Source organism: Hyperolius riggenbachi, chromosome 4 (assembly GCF_040937935.1).
Source record: "Hyperolius riggenbachi isolate aHypRig1 chromosome 4, aHypRig1.pri, whole genome shotgun sequence".
In the NCBI taxonomy this organism is placed as follows: domain Eukaryota; kingdom Metazoa; phylum Chordata; class Amphibia; order Anura; family Hyperoliidae; genus Hyperolius; species Hyperolius riggenbachi.
Genome location: NC_090649.1, coordinates 338750073 through 338766547, shown reverse-complemented (window position 1 = coordinate 338766547; position 16475 = coordinate 338750073). Strand labels below are relative to the sequence as shown.

Genomic DNA, 16475 nt, shown 5'->3' with positions numbered 1-16475 from the left:
AATGTTGGGGGGCAACCAAAGACATGAAGATGTGTGTAGTTATTTTTGATGGCAGTACTATCATGTTTGAATGTCATATTTTGAACTTTTATTGCAGATATATGATGAACTAGAAATTTTTCCTTTGGGGGTTTACAACATACACCTTTTGAAGACAGGAGTTGTAACTGGTTTTGGTAAGTAAACAGTATTTTATTTCTTACTACCGTGTTTCCCCAAATATAAGACACTTTCTTATATTAATTTTTGCTCCAAAAGATGTGCTAGGGCTTATGTGCTAGGGCGTAGTTTTCCTATACAAAATGTATCTACTGCATGCCATGCTGAAATGCTAGCAGCATACATAGAGCTTTTGGTTTGCAGATATTGGCTCTCACTTTCAAGAAATTGATTCTGCTGCTCATGTGGGTAAGAGCGTATTTTCTTGCAGGCAGAGAACTCTCAGTCATGCTCTCCAGAGATAGATAGGATAAGCTGTGTGTCCTGGGAAGAGGTGAAGCTCTGCTGATGCTTATCACTTTACGACAGATCAGAAGGGCTGGTTCAAACAAAAACACATATTGCCTGACAAACATATACAGGGCTGTAGAACTCGCTCACTGTATTTCAAGCATGCTAGGAATTCCTGCTAGGGCTTATTCTCTATGTCTTACTTTAGGGCAAACACGGTTTATTATAATGGGCTATAGTCCCTCACAACCCCCCTCCCCTCCCGCCCTTATGACCGCCGCATGCAAGAACGCATGCACGCGCCCACCCATGCGAGTGTACTGCGTGCGCACACACGCCAACCCCCCTTCCCACCCCTCAGCCCCGTCCTCCTCCTGTCCCAATGGCTACACATGCTCAGTAGCTGAAACACACGGACACAGAGACAGAATGATGACGCAGGGACAGAGGGGTTTTATTATATAGGATAAAGGTAGATATCTGAGTATTTCTAATAAGATTCATCTTTCCAGACACTATGAACTGCCTGGAGCATTAGTAAGAGGTGACATTCTCTGCCCATTCATCTAGAGTGGGTGCCTCCAGGGGTGTCCAGTCGGTAAAATCAAAGCAGGCTTGAAGCTCCAGTTTGGCCTCTGCAGTCCATTTTTTGACAGTTCTGATGGTGGGTTTAGCAGTCTCCAGGTCCCCTGTACGTGGGGATCAGATGGATTGTGTTGTGGTTGGAGCTTCCAGGGCGGCTCCTTGGGTGGCCTTGTAAGCATTCTTGTGCACCGTGTACAGTGGCGTAGCTAAAGAGCTGTGGGCCCTGGTGCAAGTTTTACATGGGGCCCCCCCAAGCACTCTATACATAACAATTGATACGGCGCACCAAAACCTGCCAAGGACAACCACAGTGTCAGAGGTGCAAGAAGGGGTTGGGGAACAGTGTGTTAAGGATTACTACTATTTAAAGCATCTATAGAAGTGATTATTACCAGCACAGGACCAATAGAGAGCTAATACTGTGATAGAGGGTGGACCCTTCGGGGCCCCTCTGGCCCAAGGGCCCCGATGCGGTTGCTACCTCTGCACCCCCTATTGCTACGCCCCTGACCGTGTAGCAGTGGTCCAGGGTGTTGCCATTCCTGGTGGGGCAGGAAATATGTTGCTTATAGCGAGGCATCTCCTGTCATAAGTTTGCATTATTGAAATCACTCAGGATGATGAAGAGGCACTCCGGAAGGGCAGTTTCCCACGGCGAGATGCTGTCGCTAAGTGCTCGCAGGGCAGTCTTGGAGCATGCGTCAACGAGAATGAGGGAAGAGAACTCCCTGGGGGAATACCGAGGCCTACAGTTGATGGCAAAGATCTCAACATTTGGGGTGCAGATCTTGCTAAGAGTGATGGTATTGGTGCACCAGGCAGTGTTGAGGTAGAAACAGATGCCCTCACCTGTCTTTTTCCCAGAGAGAGCTAAGTTGAGGACTGCGTGTAGGAGGTCGTAGCCTTGCACTTGTAAAGAGTTGTCGGGGATGCTGTCGCTCAGCCAGGTCTCAGTAAAGCAGAGAATTGGGGTGTTCTTGCCAATCAGGGATTTGCTGCTGAGTAGTAGAAGCAACTGGTCCACTTTGTTAGGAAGAGAGGAAACATTTGCTAGTAGGATGGTTGTGACGGGAGAGCGCAGGCCTTTCCTTTTGAGATGCACCTGGGCCCCCGCCCTTCTCCCTCTGTGGTCAATCACCTTACCTGAGTCTGATTGAACATGCATTTCACTTGATGAAGACAAAACTGAAGGGAAAATGCACCAAGAACAAGCAGGAACTGAAGACAGTTGCAGTAGAGGCCTACAAGAGCATCACCAGGGATGAAACCCAGCGTTTAGTGATGTGTGTGCATTCCAGACTTCATGCTGTAATTGACTGCAAAGGATTTGCAAGTAATATAAACTGAAAGTTTGACTTATGATTATTATTCTGTCCCATTACTTTTGCTCCCTTAACAAGTGGGAGGCTTACAGTCTGCAATTAAAGCACATCATCTTTGTTTCATGTCAAATCCATTGGGGTTGTGTATAGCGTCAAAAATGTTAGAATTGTGTTGATGTCTCAATATTTATAAACCTGACTGTATAGTAAATAGAGATGTCGTGGACACCAAATTTTCCGTTCGTGAACGCGAACGTTCACAAATGTTAGAGAACATGCAAACTGCTATAGACTTCAAAGGGCAGGCAAATTTTAAAACCTACAAAGATGTTTCTGGCCACAAAAGTGATGGAAAAGTTGTTTCAAGGGGTCTAACACATGGACTGTGGCATGCCAGAGTTGAGGCAAAGTCGGGTTTTAATCCCTAAAGGGCAGAAATCACATTATGCACAGCTCTGGGTATCAGTGGGCTGTGGAGTGTCGCACACATAGAAATGCAATAGTGCTATCAGAATACAGTGAAATAATAATGCACTGGAGTGGACTGTGCGTGCAACTTAATGTAGCAACAGCCGTAGTGTGCATACAGCTCTAGGTGTCAGGGGGCTGTGGAGTGCCATACACAAAAAAACACAGGAGACCGATGTGCTAGCCCTCAAAAGGCCTGTTTGGGTGTGTTTTCACAGCAAGTGAGGAACAAGAACACAGGCCTAGCTAATGCTTTCCCTACCTATCTGCAGCATGTCTGACCCTGCTCTCACTCAGTCAGCAGCCAGCAAAGAATGAATCCAATATGGCCACCGCAACTGCTTTTTGATAGGGGAGTGGGGTATCCAGGAGGGGTTGCTAGCTGATTGGCTGCCATGTGTCTTCTGACTGTGAGGTAAGGGGTCGAAGTTTAGCTCAATGATGATGTATAGCAAATGCGAACAGCGGAAGTTCGCAGAATACTGTTCAGACCATCTCTAATAGTGAAGTGAACTAACTGTATTTTCAGATTGTGCATTGATTATAGTAGTAGAGTAGTACATTAATACCAGATATTGGGGGGTGAATTTAAAAAATAAAATAAAAACAACAACCCTACACCTCTTTTTGTATATGTAGTCTAGAAATCTATATTTTTCAGTAGTAGCGTTAGTCCTCAATGGCCATCAGAGACTTATTGTAGTGTAGTTAAACTTTAGTGTTGTTGTTCACTCACTGTATACTTTATAGTGAAGTAAACAAACTGTAAGTTTGTCCATTTATTGGTGTAATATATATACAGTGGGTTGCAAAAGTATTCGGCCCCCTTGAAGTTTTCCACATTTTGTCATATTACTGCCACAAACATGAATCAATTGTATTGGAATTCCACATGAAAGATCAACACAAAGTGGTGTACACATGAGAAGCGGAACGGAAATCATACATGATTCCAAACATTTTTTACAAATAAATAACTGCAAAGTGGTGTGTGCATAATTATTTGGCCCCCTTTGATCTGAGTGCAGTCAGTTGCCTATAGACATTGCCTGATGAGTGCTAATGACTAAATAGAGTGCACCTGTGTGTAATCTAATGTCAGTACAAATACAGCTGCTCTGTGAGGGCCTCAGAGGTTGTCTAAGAGAATATTGGGAACAACAACACCGTGTAGTCCAAAGAACACACCAGACAGGTCAGGGATAAAGTTATTGAGAAAGTTAAAGCAGGCTTAGGCTACAAAAATATTTCCAAAGCCTTGAACATCCCACGGAGCACTGTTCAAGCGATCATTCAGAAATGGAAGGAGTATGGCACAACTGTAAACCTACCAAGACAATGCCATCCACCTAAACTCACAGGCCGAACAAGGATAGCGCTGATCAGAAATGCAGTCAAGAGGCCCATGGTGACTCTGGACGAGCTGCAGAGATCTACAGTTCAGGTGGGAGACTCTGTCCATAGGACAACTATTAGTCATGCACTGTACAAAGTTGGCCGTTATGGAAGAGTGGCAAGAAGGAAGGCATTGTTAACAGAAAGCATAAGAAGTCCCGTTTGCAGTTTGCCACAAGCCATGTGGGGGACACAGCAACCATGTGGAAGAAGGTGCTCTGGTCAGATGAGACCAAAATGGAACTTTTTGGCCAAAATGCAAAATGCAATGTGTGGCGGAAAACTAACACTGCACATCACTCTGAACACACCATCCCCACTGTCAAATATGGTGGTGGCAGCATCATGCTCAGGGGGTGCATCTCTTCAGCAGGGACAGGGAAGCTGATCAGAGTTGATGGGGAGATGGATGGAGCCAAATACAGGGCAAACGTGGAAGAAAACCTCTTGGAGACTGCAAAAGACTTGAGACTGGGGCGGAGGTTTACTTTCCAGCAGGACAATGACCCTAAACATACAGCCAGGGCAACAATGGAATGGTTTAAAACATATCTATGTGTTAGAATGGCCCAGTCAAATTCCAGATCTGAATCCAATCGAGAATCTGTGGCAAGATCTGAAAACTGCTGTTCACAAATGCTGTCCATCTAATCTGACTGAGCTGGAGCTGTTTTGCAAAAAAGAATGGGCAAGGATTTCAGTCTCTAGATGTGCAAAGCTGGTAGAGACATACCCTAAAAGACTGGCAGCTGTAATTGCAGCAAAAGGTGGTTCTACAAAGTATCGACTCAAGGGGCCGAATAATTACGCACACCCCACTTTGCAGTTATTTATTTGTAAAAAATGTTTGGAATGATGTATGATTTTCGATCCACTTCTCACATGTACACCACTTTGTATTGGTCTTTCATGTGGAATTCCAATAAAATTGATTCATGTTTGTGGCAGTAATATGACAATATATGACCTATATCTCTTTTCTTCCCCCTCAATAGTCAAAAATGTTCCCTGGTGAACTAGCTACTCTTAGTATCGCACGATTAGTAGTGTAAACTTACAATTAGGTCGAATGGCTTTCATACAACCTTCCACACACCACTCAATTTCTAACATAATTGATCTGATTTTTCCAACCTTTCCGATCATTTACAATGAAAATAGACAAATTAGATTATTTTTATCTGTCTTTCTCTTGATATTTTTACAAAATCGATTGTTTTAATCAAATTGGGGTAAAATCGAACAGAAAAGTTGTATAGTGTGGCCACCATTAGTGAAATGACTTTACATACAGTACTAGTTACTTAGTCAGTTTCCAGCAGTGCCATCTGTGCGCATTTTGTGTTGGTGTTTAAAAACACCAACACCAAATACTTACCGTTTAAAAACACCACACATTTCACACTTTTGATTGAATTTACTGTTGATAAAGTTAAATTTTACTGTGTGTCCGATGTCTATCAGGGGCAGAGGCAGAAGTGGCAGCGCCACTGCCACCGCTGGGTCTGTGGCTAGTCTGCCGCCTGCCAGCGGGTGCTCAGCAGTGGAGGAAGGAGCTGAGCGGCGCGGTTCATAGGAGCTGCAGTTTCCACCCATTTCTGGGACTCGGGGTCGAAGTGTGGCTGTTCAGGAGAGGCAGATGGAGGCAGTTGTGAAGCTGATGGCGGAGCAGCAGGGCATTAGTTCCACACAGACCTCCACTGTGACAACACCTCCCAGCAGCAGCAGTAGCAGCAGATGAACTCCGCTAGTTGTGACTTCCAGCAGCCCAGCCCTCCCTGGATGAAACTCCACCGCCGTTGAGCCCAGCGTCCGGGAGGCTGTTGATGGCCATTGTTGAGGAGATGCTGGGGCCTGATTAGCAGGATTTGCAGGATGTTTAACTGCAAGAGGAGGATGTTGTGATTGACCAATCACTACTGTATTTTGAGCTTGAGGAGGGGGCCTGAGGTAGGGGATGTTGAGGCAGAGGATGTGGTGGTGGTGGTGGTGGGGGGGGGGGTGTCAGAGGACCTGCTGTGTGGTAATGATGATGATGATGATTGTCAGTTCCCTCCTGTTGTGCCTGATTTCTCCGAAGGCAGCTCAGAGTAGGAGGCACTGGCAAACGAGTGAAGGCGTGAGAGGGTGGGGCAGCGCAGCATGGTGGCCAGGGTCAAGGACAGCAGTGGGCTTGGAGGCCAGCTGCCACAGCCCACTGCTTCAGCTACCAAACCCCCAACCAGAAGGAGACCCGCACCCCCTTCAAGCCATAAGGGGGTGTTCACTTCACCTATCTGAAACGTATTCCACCCTTGATGAGAGGTTTGCAGTTTGCAATTTATGCAAAGCCCCCCTCAGCAGAGGTCGTAATCCTGCCAAGTTTGGTACTGGAGGCCTCCAGACCCACTTGCAGAGCTACCAAAGAAGTACATTTGAAGAGATCAAGAAGCTAAAGGAGGTTGGTTCTCAGACTCAGAGCAGAAGAACCGGTTTGCAGCCTTCAGCAGCAGCAGCATCCCACCCTCCTGCTTGTCCAGCAGCAGCAGGAGTGCAGAAATGCACTGCTCCCTCCAGAGCTCCCCCAAAAATGTATTATTGTAAGGGCAGCCAGTCTTTAATTGCCTCCTCAGTGCCTTCCTCAGCTCCCTCCACAGATTCCCATGCAGGGCAGTGGCAGACCCTGATGAGTGACATGTTTTCAGGTGCAGCCAAGGCTCTGCCCCCCAGCACAGGAGCATCAAATGCTGAACAGGATGCTTGCCTGGGTCGTGTGCTCCCATCTCCTGCCATACTCCCATGTGCAGGAGGGGAGTGACGTGTGTGCACCTGCAGTAAGGGGTCCCAAAGTGGCGTATGCCCAGCCGCCACTATTTCTCCCAGACGGCGATCCCAGCACTCCATGAGTTTGTGGTCCACAACGTGACCTGTGGGCTCAATCACTCCATGTCCAAGCGGGTCTATGTGACCAAGGACTCTTGGAGCATCCGGTATGGATTGGGCCGCTACCTGTCCTTCACTTCCTACTGGGTCACCTTAGTGGAAGGGGGTGAGGCCTCAACAGCAGAAGCAACAGGCACAGCAGCAGTAGCTCAGTTGGTGGTGCCACCCCGCGGGGTCAGGGGAGGTGCAGCAGTCTCATCTGATCCCTTTCCCTCCACGGGTGTGGGCACACCCTGCAAGCACGCCTGCCTCAGTAGCAGCATGAAGCACTGCCACTGCTAAGCACTGCTGGAATTGGTGACCACATTGGGCAAAGAGAGGCTGACGGACAGAAACGTCCTTTCCGTCCTCCGGGAGTAGAGTTGGCTGACCCGCAGAGGCATCAGAGTCGGCTGTGTGGTGTCTGACAATGGGGCAAACCTGCGGCCTGCCATTTGCATGGAAGATTTGCCACACATCTCTTGTCTGACCCATGTCCTGAACAGTGGTGCAAAGGTTCCTGCACACTTACCCGGGGATGGACGATCTGTTGGTAGCAGCGTGGAAAATTGTTTGCCATTTCCACCACCCCCCCATTGCCTCAGCGACCCTGGCTGAGCTGCAGCAGCTCGCCATCAATTTGCCAAAGCACTGGAACTCCACCCTGGCGATGTTACATAATTACATAGTTATTTTGGTTGAAAAAAGACATACGTCCATCGAGTTCAAGCAGAGAGCAAAGTACAACACCGGCCTGCTCCCTTACATATCCCTGTTGATCCAGAGGAAGGCGAAAAACCCTTACAAGGCATGGTCCAATTAGCCCCAAAAGGGAAAAAATTCCTTCCCGACTCCAGATGGCAATCAGATAAAATTGCTGGATCAACATCAATGGGCATTACCTAGTAATTGTAGCCATGGATGTCTTTCAATGCAAGGATAGCATCTAAGCCCCCTTTAAATGCAGGTATAGAATTTGCCACTACTTCCTATGGCAATGCATTCCACATCTTAATCACTCTTACTGTAAAGAACCCTTTCCTAAATAAATGGCTAAAACGTTTTTCCTCCATGCGCAGATCATGTCCTCTAGTCCTTTGAGAAGGCCTAGGGACAAAAAGCTCATCCGCCAAGCTTTTATATTGCCCTCTGATGTATTTATACATGTTAATTAGATCCCTTCTAAGGCGTCTTTTCTCTAGACTAAATAAACCCAGTTTATCTAACCTTTCTTGGTAAGTGAGACCTTCCGTCCCACGTATCAATTTTGTTGCTCATCTCTGCACCTGCTCTAAAACTGCAATATCTTTCCTGTAATGTGGTGCCCAGAACTGAATTCCATATTCCAAATGTGGCCTTGCTAGAGAGTTAAAAAGGGGCAATATTATGCTAGCATCTGTAGTTTTTATTTCCCTTTTAATGCATCCAAAAATTTTATTAGCTTTAGCTGCAGCGGCTTGGCATTGAATACGATTATTTAACTAGTTGTCGATGAGTACTCCTAAGTCCTTCTCCAAGTTTGATGTCCCCAATGGTATCCCATTTATTTTGTATGGTGCTAGACCATTGGTACGACCAAAATGCATGACTTTACATTTTTCAACATTGAATTTCATCTACCATTTATGTGCCCATATAGCCATCCTATCCAGATCCTGTTGCAATATGTCACTATCTTCCTGAGAGTTGACGATTCTACACAATTTTGTATCATCTGCAAAAATAGCAACATTGCTTTCTACTGCATATACTAGGTCATTAATAAATAAATGAAAGAGCACTGGACCCAGTACAGACCCGTGTGGGACCCCACTGTTAACAGTCACCCATTTTGAGTCCAATGTTAGAGTGGCTGTGTCAGCACAGGAGGGCTTTCACCTGCTACATTGTTGATGAGCACATGTCCTGCAGAGGCAGAAGTGTCCAGGTGATTTCTGCTGCGGATTGGGGGCAGATGCAGTAGGTGTTCCTAATGTTGAGTTCCTTCCTGCAGGTAACCAATATGGTAAGACAAGAGAAGGCATCCATCTGTTGATGAGAGATGGGCCTGAAATGACTAGGAACCCTGCCTCTACCTCACTCAACCCTACCTTGCCAATCCATTACCAAAAGTTGTATATTTGTGTAGGACATCCTACTGACTTAGCTTCACTTCCATTTCAAAACCAAAATAAAAAATAAAAAATGCTTGGTTTTAAGATTAAGATTTAAAAAAAGAAATCGGTGTTTACAGACAAAAATAGTTGGAGATGTCTGGGATGAAAACTGTGCAGTCACCTCATGGTGTTATTGTTGTGGTTTTTTTTACAGCTGTGCTCCTATTGCCAGGAGCCACAGCCTACACTGCTGCTGCCACCGTGCCACACACTACTACTCCTCCTGCTGTATTTCACTGTTTCTGCTGTTATAATTTCTGATAATTATTGCTGTGGTACCACCACCAGGTTCCGCGGCCTATGCTGCTGACAGAAACTCCTCCTCCTTCTGCTGCTATCAGAATTTCTGGTAATTATTGATGTGGTACCGCCGCCAGGTTCCATAGCCTACGCTGCTGACAGAACTTTCTCTTCCTTCTGCTGTTAAAATTTCTGGTCATTAATGCTGAGGTACCACTGCCAGGTTACATGGCCTACTCTGCTACTGGCTAATTGTTCTGCTGTTTATGCCAGTGTTAAATGTCACAAAGCAGAAGAAGATTTAGAAGAACAAGATTGAGTAGAAAAAAAAAAGAAAAAAATTGATGAGAAGAAGATTGAGAAAAATATTGAGAAGAAGATTGACTAGAAAATTTAGAAGAAGAAGATTGAGTAGAAGAAGAAGTTAAAAAAGAAGATTGATGAAAAGAAGATTGAGAAGAAAACTGTGAAGAAGAAGATTGGCAAGAAATTTAGAAGAAGAAGAAGATTGATGAGAAGAATATTGAGAAGAAGAAGAGTGACAAGAAAATTGAATAGGTGAAGATTGAGAAGAAGTTTGAGAAAAGTTTGATGAGGAGTAGAAGATTAAAAAGATTGTTGAGAACAAGAAGATTGACAAGAAAATTTAGAAGAAGATTGAGGAGAAGAAAAAGTTTAAAAAGAAGATTGATGAAAAGAAGATTGAGAAGAATATTGTGAAGAAGAAAATTGACAAGAAATTTAAAAGAAGAAGATTGAGAAGAAGATTTATGTAAAGAAGATTAAGAAGAATAGTGAGAAGAAGATTGACAATAAAATTGAGTAGAAGTAAGTTAACAATAAGTCTGAGAAGAAAATTAATGAGGAGGAGAAGATTGAGAAGACTATTGAGAGCAAGAAGATTGACAAGAAAATTGAGGAGAAGAAGAAGATTGACAAGAAGATCAAGAGGAAGATTGATGAAAAGAGTATTGAGAAGAAAATGACAATTGACGATTGCGAAGAAGAAGATTGACAAGAGGAAGACTGAGAAGAAGAAGATTGAGAAGAAGAGGAAGATTCAGAAGAAGAGGAAGATTCAGAAGAAGAAGATTGAAAAAAGAAGATGATGGAGAAGATTAATAATAATAATAAGATGGTGGAGAAGAAGAAGATTGAGAAGAAGAAGATTGAGAAGAAGAAGAAGATGATGATGAAAATTCCACCTGCCGCTGTAAAAATGTTTGATTATTGCTTTTTGATGTGGTACCAGTGCCACCATCAGGTTCCACCTTCAACCAATTCCTGCAGCTGCTAATGACAATATTACAGCCACACAAAACAAGAGGAAGAAGGGGGAGATGGTTTAAGGAGGAGGAAGAAAAGCAGGAGGATATAATAGGACTAACCGTATGGAGGACACTTTGGTGCAGTCGGTGAGCTTGAGCGCAAGTAACATTGTGAGACCAAGATCCTCCCTTTGTAGTAACGTTTGTGGGCGGTTGCATCAATCATTTTCATTAATCTCACTAACATAAATGCAAAAGTTTGGATGTTTGTTACTCGATCACGCAACAGTGGCTGAACGGATTTGAATGAAATTTGGCACACACATAGTACATTACCTGGAATAACATATAGGATACTTTTTATCCCCATAACCAAAAACCAGGCAGAGACAAATACTAATTTCACAGTTAAAATGTAAACTGCAGCCATTATTACACTGTTAATGGTAGGGTTCTCAAACTTTGCACAGTTGGTCACTGGGTGACTGGGATTAATATTAAAAAAAAGTGGGTGGAGCCTACAAAAGACAATCAAAATTCACCTATTGATTTTCAAGGGGAATATTTAATTGCTGCCATTCTTGCACTGTTAATGGCACAAGCCTCAAATCTTGTACAGTTGGTCAAAACGGGGGTGGAGCCACAAACAGCTAATCAGATTTGTTTAATTTCAGTGCAAATTATTGATGCTAAAGACCGCAAAGCTCACAAACCAGGTCATTGGGTAATTAATTAACTGTGTGTTAGGGTTAGAAAAAGTGGGCGCAGCCAACACACCGGGCCATCAGTAGCTTGCATTATATGTTTAGACATATATATATATATATATATATATATATATATATATATATATATATATATATATATATACACACACACATACATATACACTGTATATACATGCAGTGCTTCCCATAATTAGTCATACCCCTGGCAAATTTTGACTTTAAGTTACTTTTATTCAACCAGCAAGTAATTTTTTGATGGGAAATGACATAGGTGGCTCCCAGAAGATAATAACTTGATGTATAATAGGCATTATTGTGGAGGAAAAAAAAAAAATTTTTAGCTTTTATTTACATTTGAGCAAAAAGTGCCCAGTCCAAAATTATTCATACCCTTCTCAATAATCAATAGAAAACTTGTATTAGCTATTACGGCAATCAAACGCTTCCTATAATTGCAGACCAGCTTTTTGCATGTCTCCATAGGTATATTTGCCAAATCATCTTTAGCAATGTGCTCCAAATCTTTCAGGTTGGAGGGTCTTCTTGCCATCACCCTAATCTTTAGCACCCTCCACAGATTCTCAATTGGATTCAGGTCAGGACTCTAGCTGGGCCACTCCAAAATGTTATTGTTGTTGTCTGCTAAACATTTCTTCACCCCTTTTGCTGTGTGTTTTGGGTCATTGTCATGCTAAAATGTCCACTGGTGCCCTAGGCTAAGGTCATTGAGAATCCTCATATATTGCTCTTTTTCATGGTGCCATTTACTGGGATTAGTTTCCCTGGTCCATTGGCTGAAAAACACCCCCAAAGCATTAGGTCCCCACCACCATGTTTGACAGTGGGGATAGTGTTCTTTGGATTGAAGGCTTCTCCTTTTTTACGTCAAATGAAGGAAACAACATTGTGACCAAACAGTGCAATTTTTGTTTCATCTGACCATAACACAGCAGACCAGAAGTATTTTTCTTTGTCCAGATGAGCATTTGCAAAGGCCAAGCAAGCGTTTGTTTGCCTTATCTGGAGAAATGGCGTCCTCCTTGGTTTGCGTCCGTGGAACCCATGCAATGTGCAGTGTCTGTTGGATTGTCTGTCTTGAGACATTGCCACCAGCAGAGCCTAGATAGACCATGATGGCCTTGGTGGTGATCCTTGAATTCTTTTTCACCTCTCTAACTATCCTTCTGGCTAACACAGGTGTCACTTTTGGCTTCCGACCATGTCCTCTGAGATTTTCCACAGTGCGGAGCATCTTGTATTATTTAATAATACTGTGCACTGTAGCCACTGGAACGTGAAAACATTTAGAAATGGCCTTGTAGCTCTGTCCTGACTTGTGAGCAGCCACAATGTGCAGCCACAGGTCTTCACTGAGCTACTTTGTCTTAGCCATGACTGCCCACAAACCAACTGCAGAAAGCTGCTGTTTTTCACCTGTTGAGTTGATTAAAACAGCTGTTCCCAATTAATTAGTGTAATTAGGGTGCTTTAGAACAGTTTGGACTATTTTGAATATTATAGAACTTTGAATTTTCTCAGAGACTGTGACAGTTTGTGAAGGGTATGAATAATTTTGGACTGGACACTTTTCGCTCAAATGTAAATAAAAGCTGAGAAAAGTTTGTTTGTTTGTTTTTCCATAATAATGCCTCTTGTGCATCGTCTTATTATCTTTTGGGAGATACCTATATCATTTACCATCAAAAAACTACTTGCTGGTTGAATAAAAGTAACTCTAAGTCAACATTTGTCAGGGGTATGAATAATTATGGGAAGCACTCTATATATACTCACACACCATCCATCATCCAAAAATAATAATATTATTGATATGTTTTTTTTTCTTTTATATATATGTATATATGTATAATATCACAGCACTCATTAGGCCAGGCCTAGCACTTGAACCACACTCTGTCCATTCATCATCATCACTGATTTTTATGTGTATTATATAATTTTGAGATATATATAAAAAATGTTTTTAAATATGTTTATACATGCATGTGTATTTATATAAAATAATAACCCATAAATACGTACACATACATACACACACACACACATACATACTGTGTGTGTATATATGTGTGTGTGTGTGTGTGTGTGTGTGTGTGTGTGTGTGTGTGTGTGTGTGTGTGTGTGTGTGTGTGTGTGTGTGTGTGTGTGTGTGTGTGTGTGTTGAAATATAAATGTATCTTTATATCGTATATTCCGGAGTATAAGACGACTGGGCATAAAAGACGACCCCCAACTTTTCAACTTTTCCAGTTAAAATATACATTTAAGGATATACTCGCCCTATAAGACTACCCCTCTTCACTCTTGGACAATTGTATACAGTCTGTACTGTATGTACTGGTGCTATACTGTATAAACAGGTACAGATACTGGTGATGTACTGCATGTGGTACAACCAGCCAATTACAGCAAGCGATGTACCTTACCGGCGAATGGCTTGTTGTTGTATACAAAGCTTGCTTGGATTGGTCAGCTATCCCTCTCTTCAAGACTATCAGAGCGGTAGCGCAAACATGCCTCTTTCACCCATTTGGCCCGCCCACACATACCACCACCTCCCTCTCTGCATCCCTGATCCCAGATCATGCGCTGCTTCACTGCAGTCCTCAGGAGTGAGATCTGAGAGTCAGAGAAGGAGGCACGGTAATAGGATACAAGGGCAGGCCAGATGGGCGAAAGAGTTGTGTTTTTCTGGGCATGGCGCAGCTCTCTTTTTTTCTATACTCCGGGTGTCCCGGACACCTGCAGCTTGCTCCACCCTTCACTTACACCTTCCTAGTGATGTGCCCCCTCACCTCGCCATCAGGACTGCATTAAGTCACTTCTTTTCAGGAATCATGGTGAGTGGATTTTCTTCTACCATACTTGTACAGCTTTGCCCTTGCTGTGTTCATACTATCACCGCATACGGTGGGGATGCAGCCATGGACATTTTTGAGCTCCCCCAACCGTATGCGGCAGCCACAGATTCTCCAGTCTGCCACAAACATTTCAGCACCAGCCCTATAAGACGACACCCAGCATATAAGATGACCTCCGACTTTAGAGAAGATTTTCCTGGGTTAAAAAGTCTTATATGCCAGAATATACAGTATGTATCCTCAATGAACAAGCGTGTGCTGCTGTGCATTAAAAAGCACGACATCTACCGTAGCCACCTTTTCTCTTTCTAAACATCTGCGAAGTGCTGCCTTTAAGTGCTATACCCCTCTTCCAGCACCTACATCTTCTGCTTCTTGGAGGCAACCTGAACCTTGCATATCTGAGGAAGTTCCTCCGCTAGTGGAAAAAATAAAAAGGCAGATGAGTAGGGAGGAACCTCTAGATAACGCAGACGATGCTCCGCTATCACTGTCATTGACCACTACCGCTGCGTGAAAGTAACACGGCCAGGAAATTGAACCTGGTCTCCGGCCACATGACAGGCGGGGATACTAAACATTATTAAAATGAGGCCAAGCCTATCCATTATACGTCTAGATAACAAACTATCGTCTATGAACAAGTGTGTGCATTACAACGCACAAGATCTACCACAGCCCACTTTTCTTCTACTAAACGCCTGCGAAGTGCTGCCTTTAGGTGCCGTACCCCTCTTCCTGCAACTTCATCCTTTGCTTCTTACACTTCCAAGTCAGAAACTGTGAAATATGTCACCGTGCTGGTATTTCCCGTTGGGGATTTGAACCCCGTTCTCCCACGTGACTGTCTGTGACCACTAGTAACAAGGAGAAGCATATTCATTATACATGTATTATATAATTTGGATATATAAGACACAGATAGTTATATACATATATATGTAACTGTATATCTATATAAATTAATTACCCATAAAAACATACATATATACACACAGCTTATTACATGGATTGGAGAGATAGATAGATAGATAGATAGATAGATAGATAGATAGATAGATAGATAGATATTTTTTTTATTTATATATTTAATTACTAGCTGATGGCCCGGTGTTGCCCGGGTATGTATTTGGCTGGCGTTGGATGTGCCAACTTTTTTCTAACCCTAACCCACAATTACTTAATGACCTAGTTTGTGAGCTTTGCGGTCTTTGGCATCAATAATTTGCATTGAAATGAAACACATCTGATTGGCTGTGGCTCCTCCCCCTTTTCTGAATTTGAACCCCAGTCACCCATTTGCAAACTGTACCAGGTTTGAGGTATGTGCCATTAACAGTGCAAGAATGGCAGCAATTAAATATTCCCCTTGAAAATCAATAGGTGAATTTTGATTGGCTTTTGCAGACTCCACCCACTTTTCGTTGCCTGGGTATGTGTTTGGCTGGTGTTGGCTGCGCGCACTTTTTCTTACCCTAACCTAAATTACTCAATGACCAAGTTTGTGAGCTTTGTGGTCTTTGGCATCAATAATTTGCATCGAAATGAAACAAATTTAATTGGCTGTTTGTGGCTCCACCCCCTTTTCTGAATTTGAACCCCAGTCACCCAATGACCAACTGTACCAGGTTTCAGGCTTGTGCCATTAACAGTGCAAGAATGGCATCAATTAAATATTCCCCTTGAAAATCAATAGGTGAATTTTGATTGTCTTTTGTAGGCTCCGCCCACTTTTCTGAATATTAAACCCTTCTGCAAAGGACTAACCTTATCCAGTTTCGTCTGTGCTAAATAGGTCTGATGCAGCCACTTAATCTGTGTTATTTTATCCCTAGACGCAATGATACAGTTATGGTACAGTATGTTTCTGTTGAGTCTTCACACTCCTCATCTGCCAGAGATATTCCATCAACACTCCATTTAGCACATATGGGACCATATGCAATTCCTTTTTTCACCTGAGTTTTCTCCTAGGAGATACTTTTTCATTTTCTTTTAAAATTAATATTTCAGCACTTAGCAATTGAAAAAGCACCAAAAAGTAGTGATAAAGTACTATTGAAATTATTTTAAGTGTTTT

General features: G+C 43.2%; 1 protein-coding gene across 5 annotated transcripts in view; it reads left to right on the top strand.

The window, feature by feature from the left end:
* The window catches only part of TIAM2 (TIAM Rac1 associated GEF 2), a 1035624-nt gene that overhangs the window by 726995 nt on the left and 292154 nt on the right, over nucleotides 1-16475 (top strand). For all 5 annotated transcript variants that reach the window (XM_068231884.1, XM_068231882.1, XM_068231883.1 and 2 more), the window contains one exon: nucleotides 98-176. In XM_068231884.1, the coding sequence (XP_068087985.1) occupies nucleotides 98-176 (79 nt within the window). The remainder of the gene's footprint in view (nucleotides 1-97; nucleotides 177-16475) is intronic.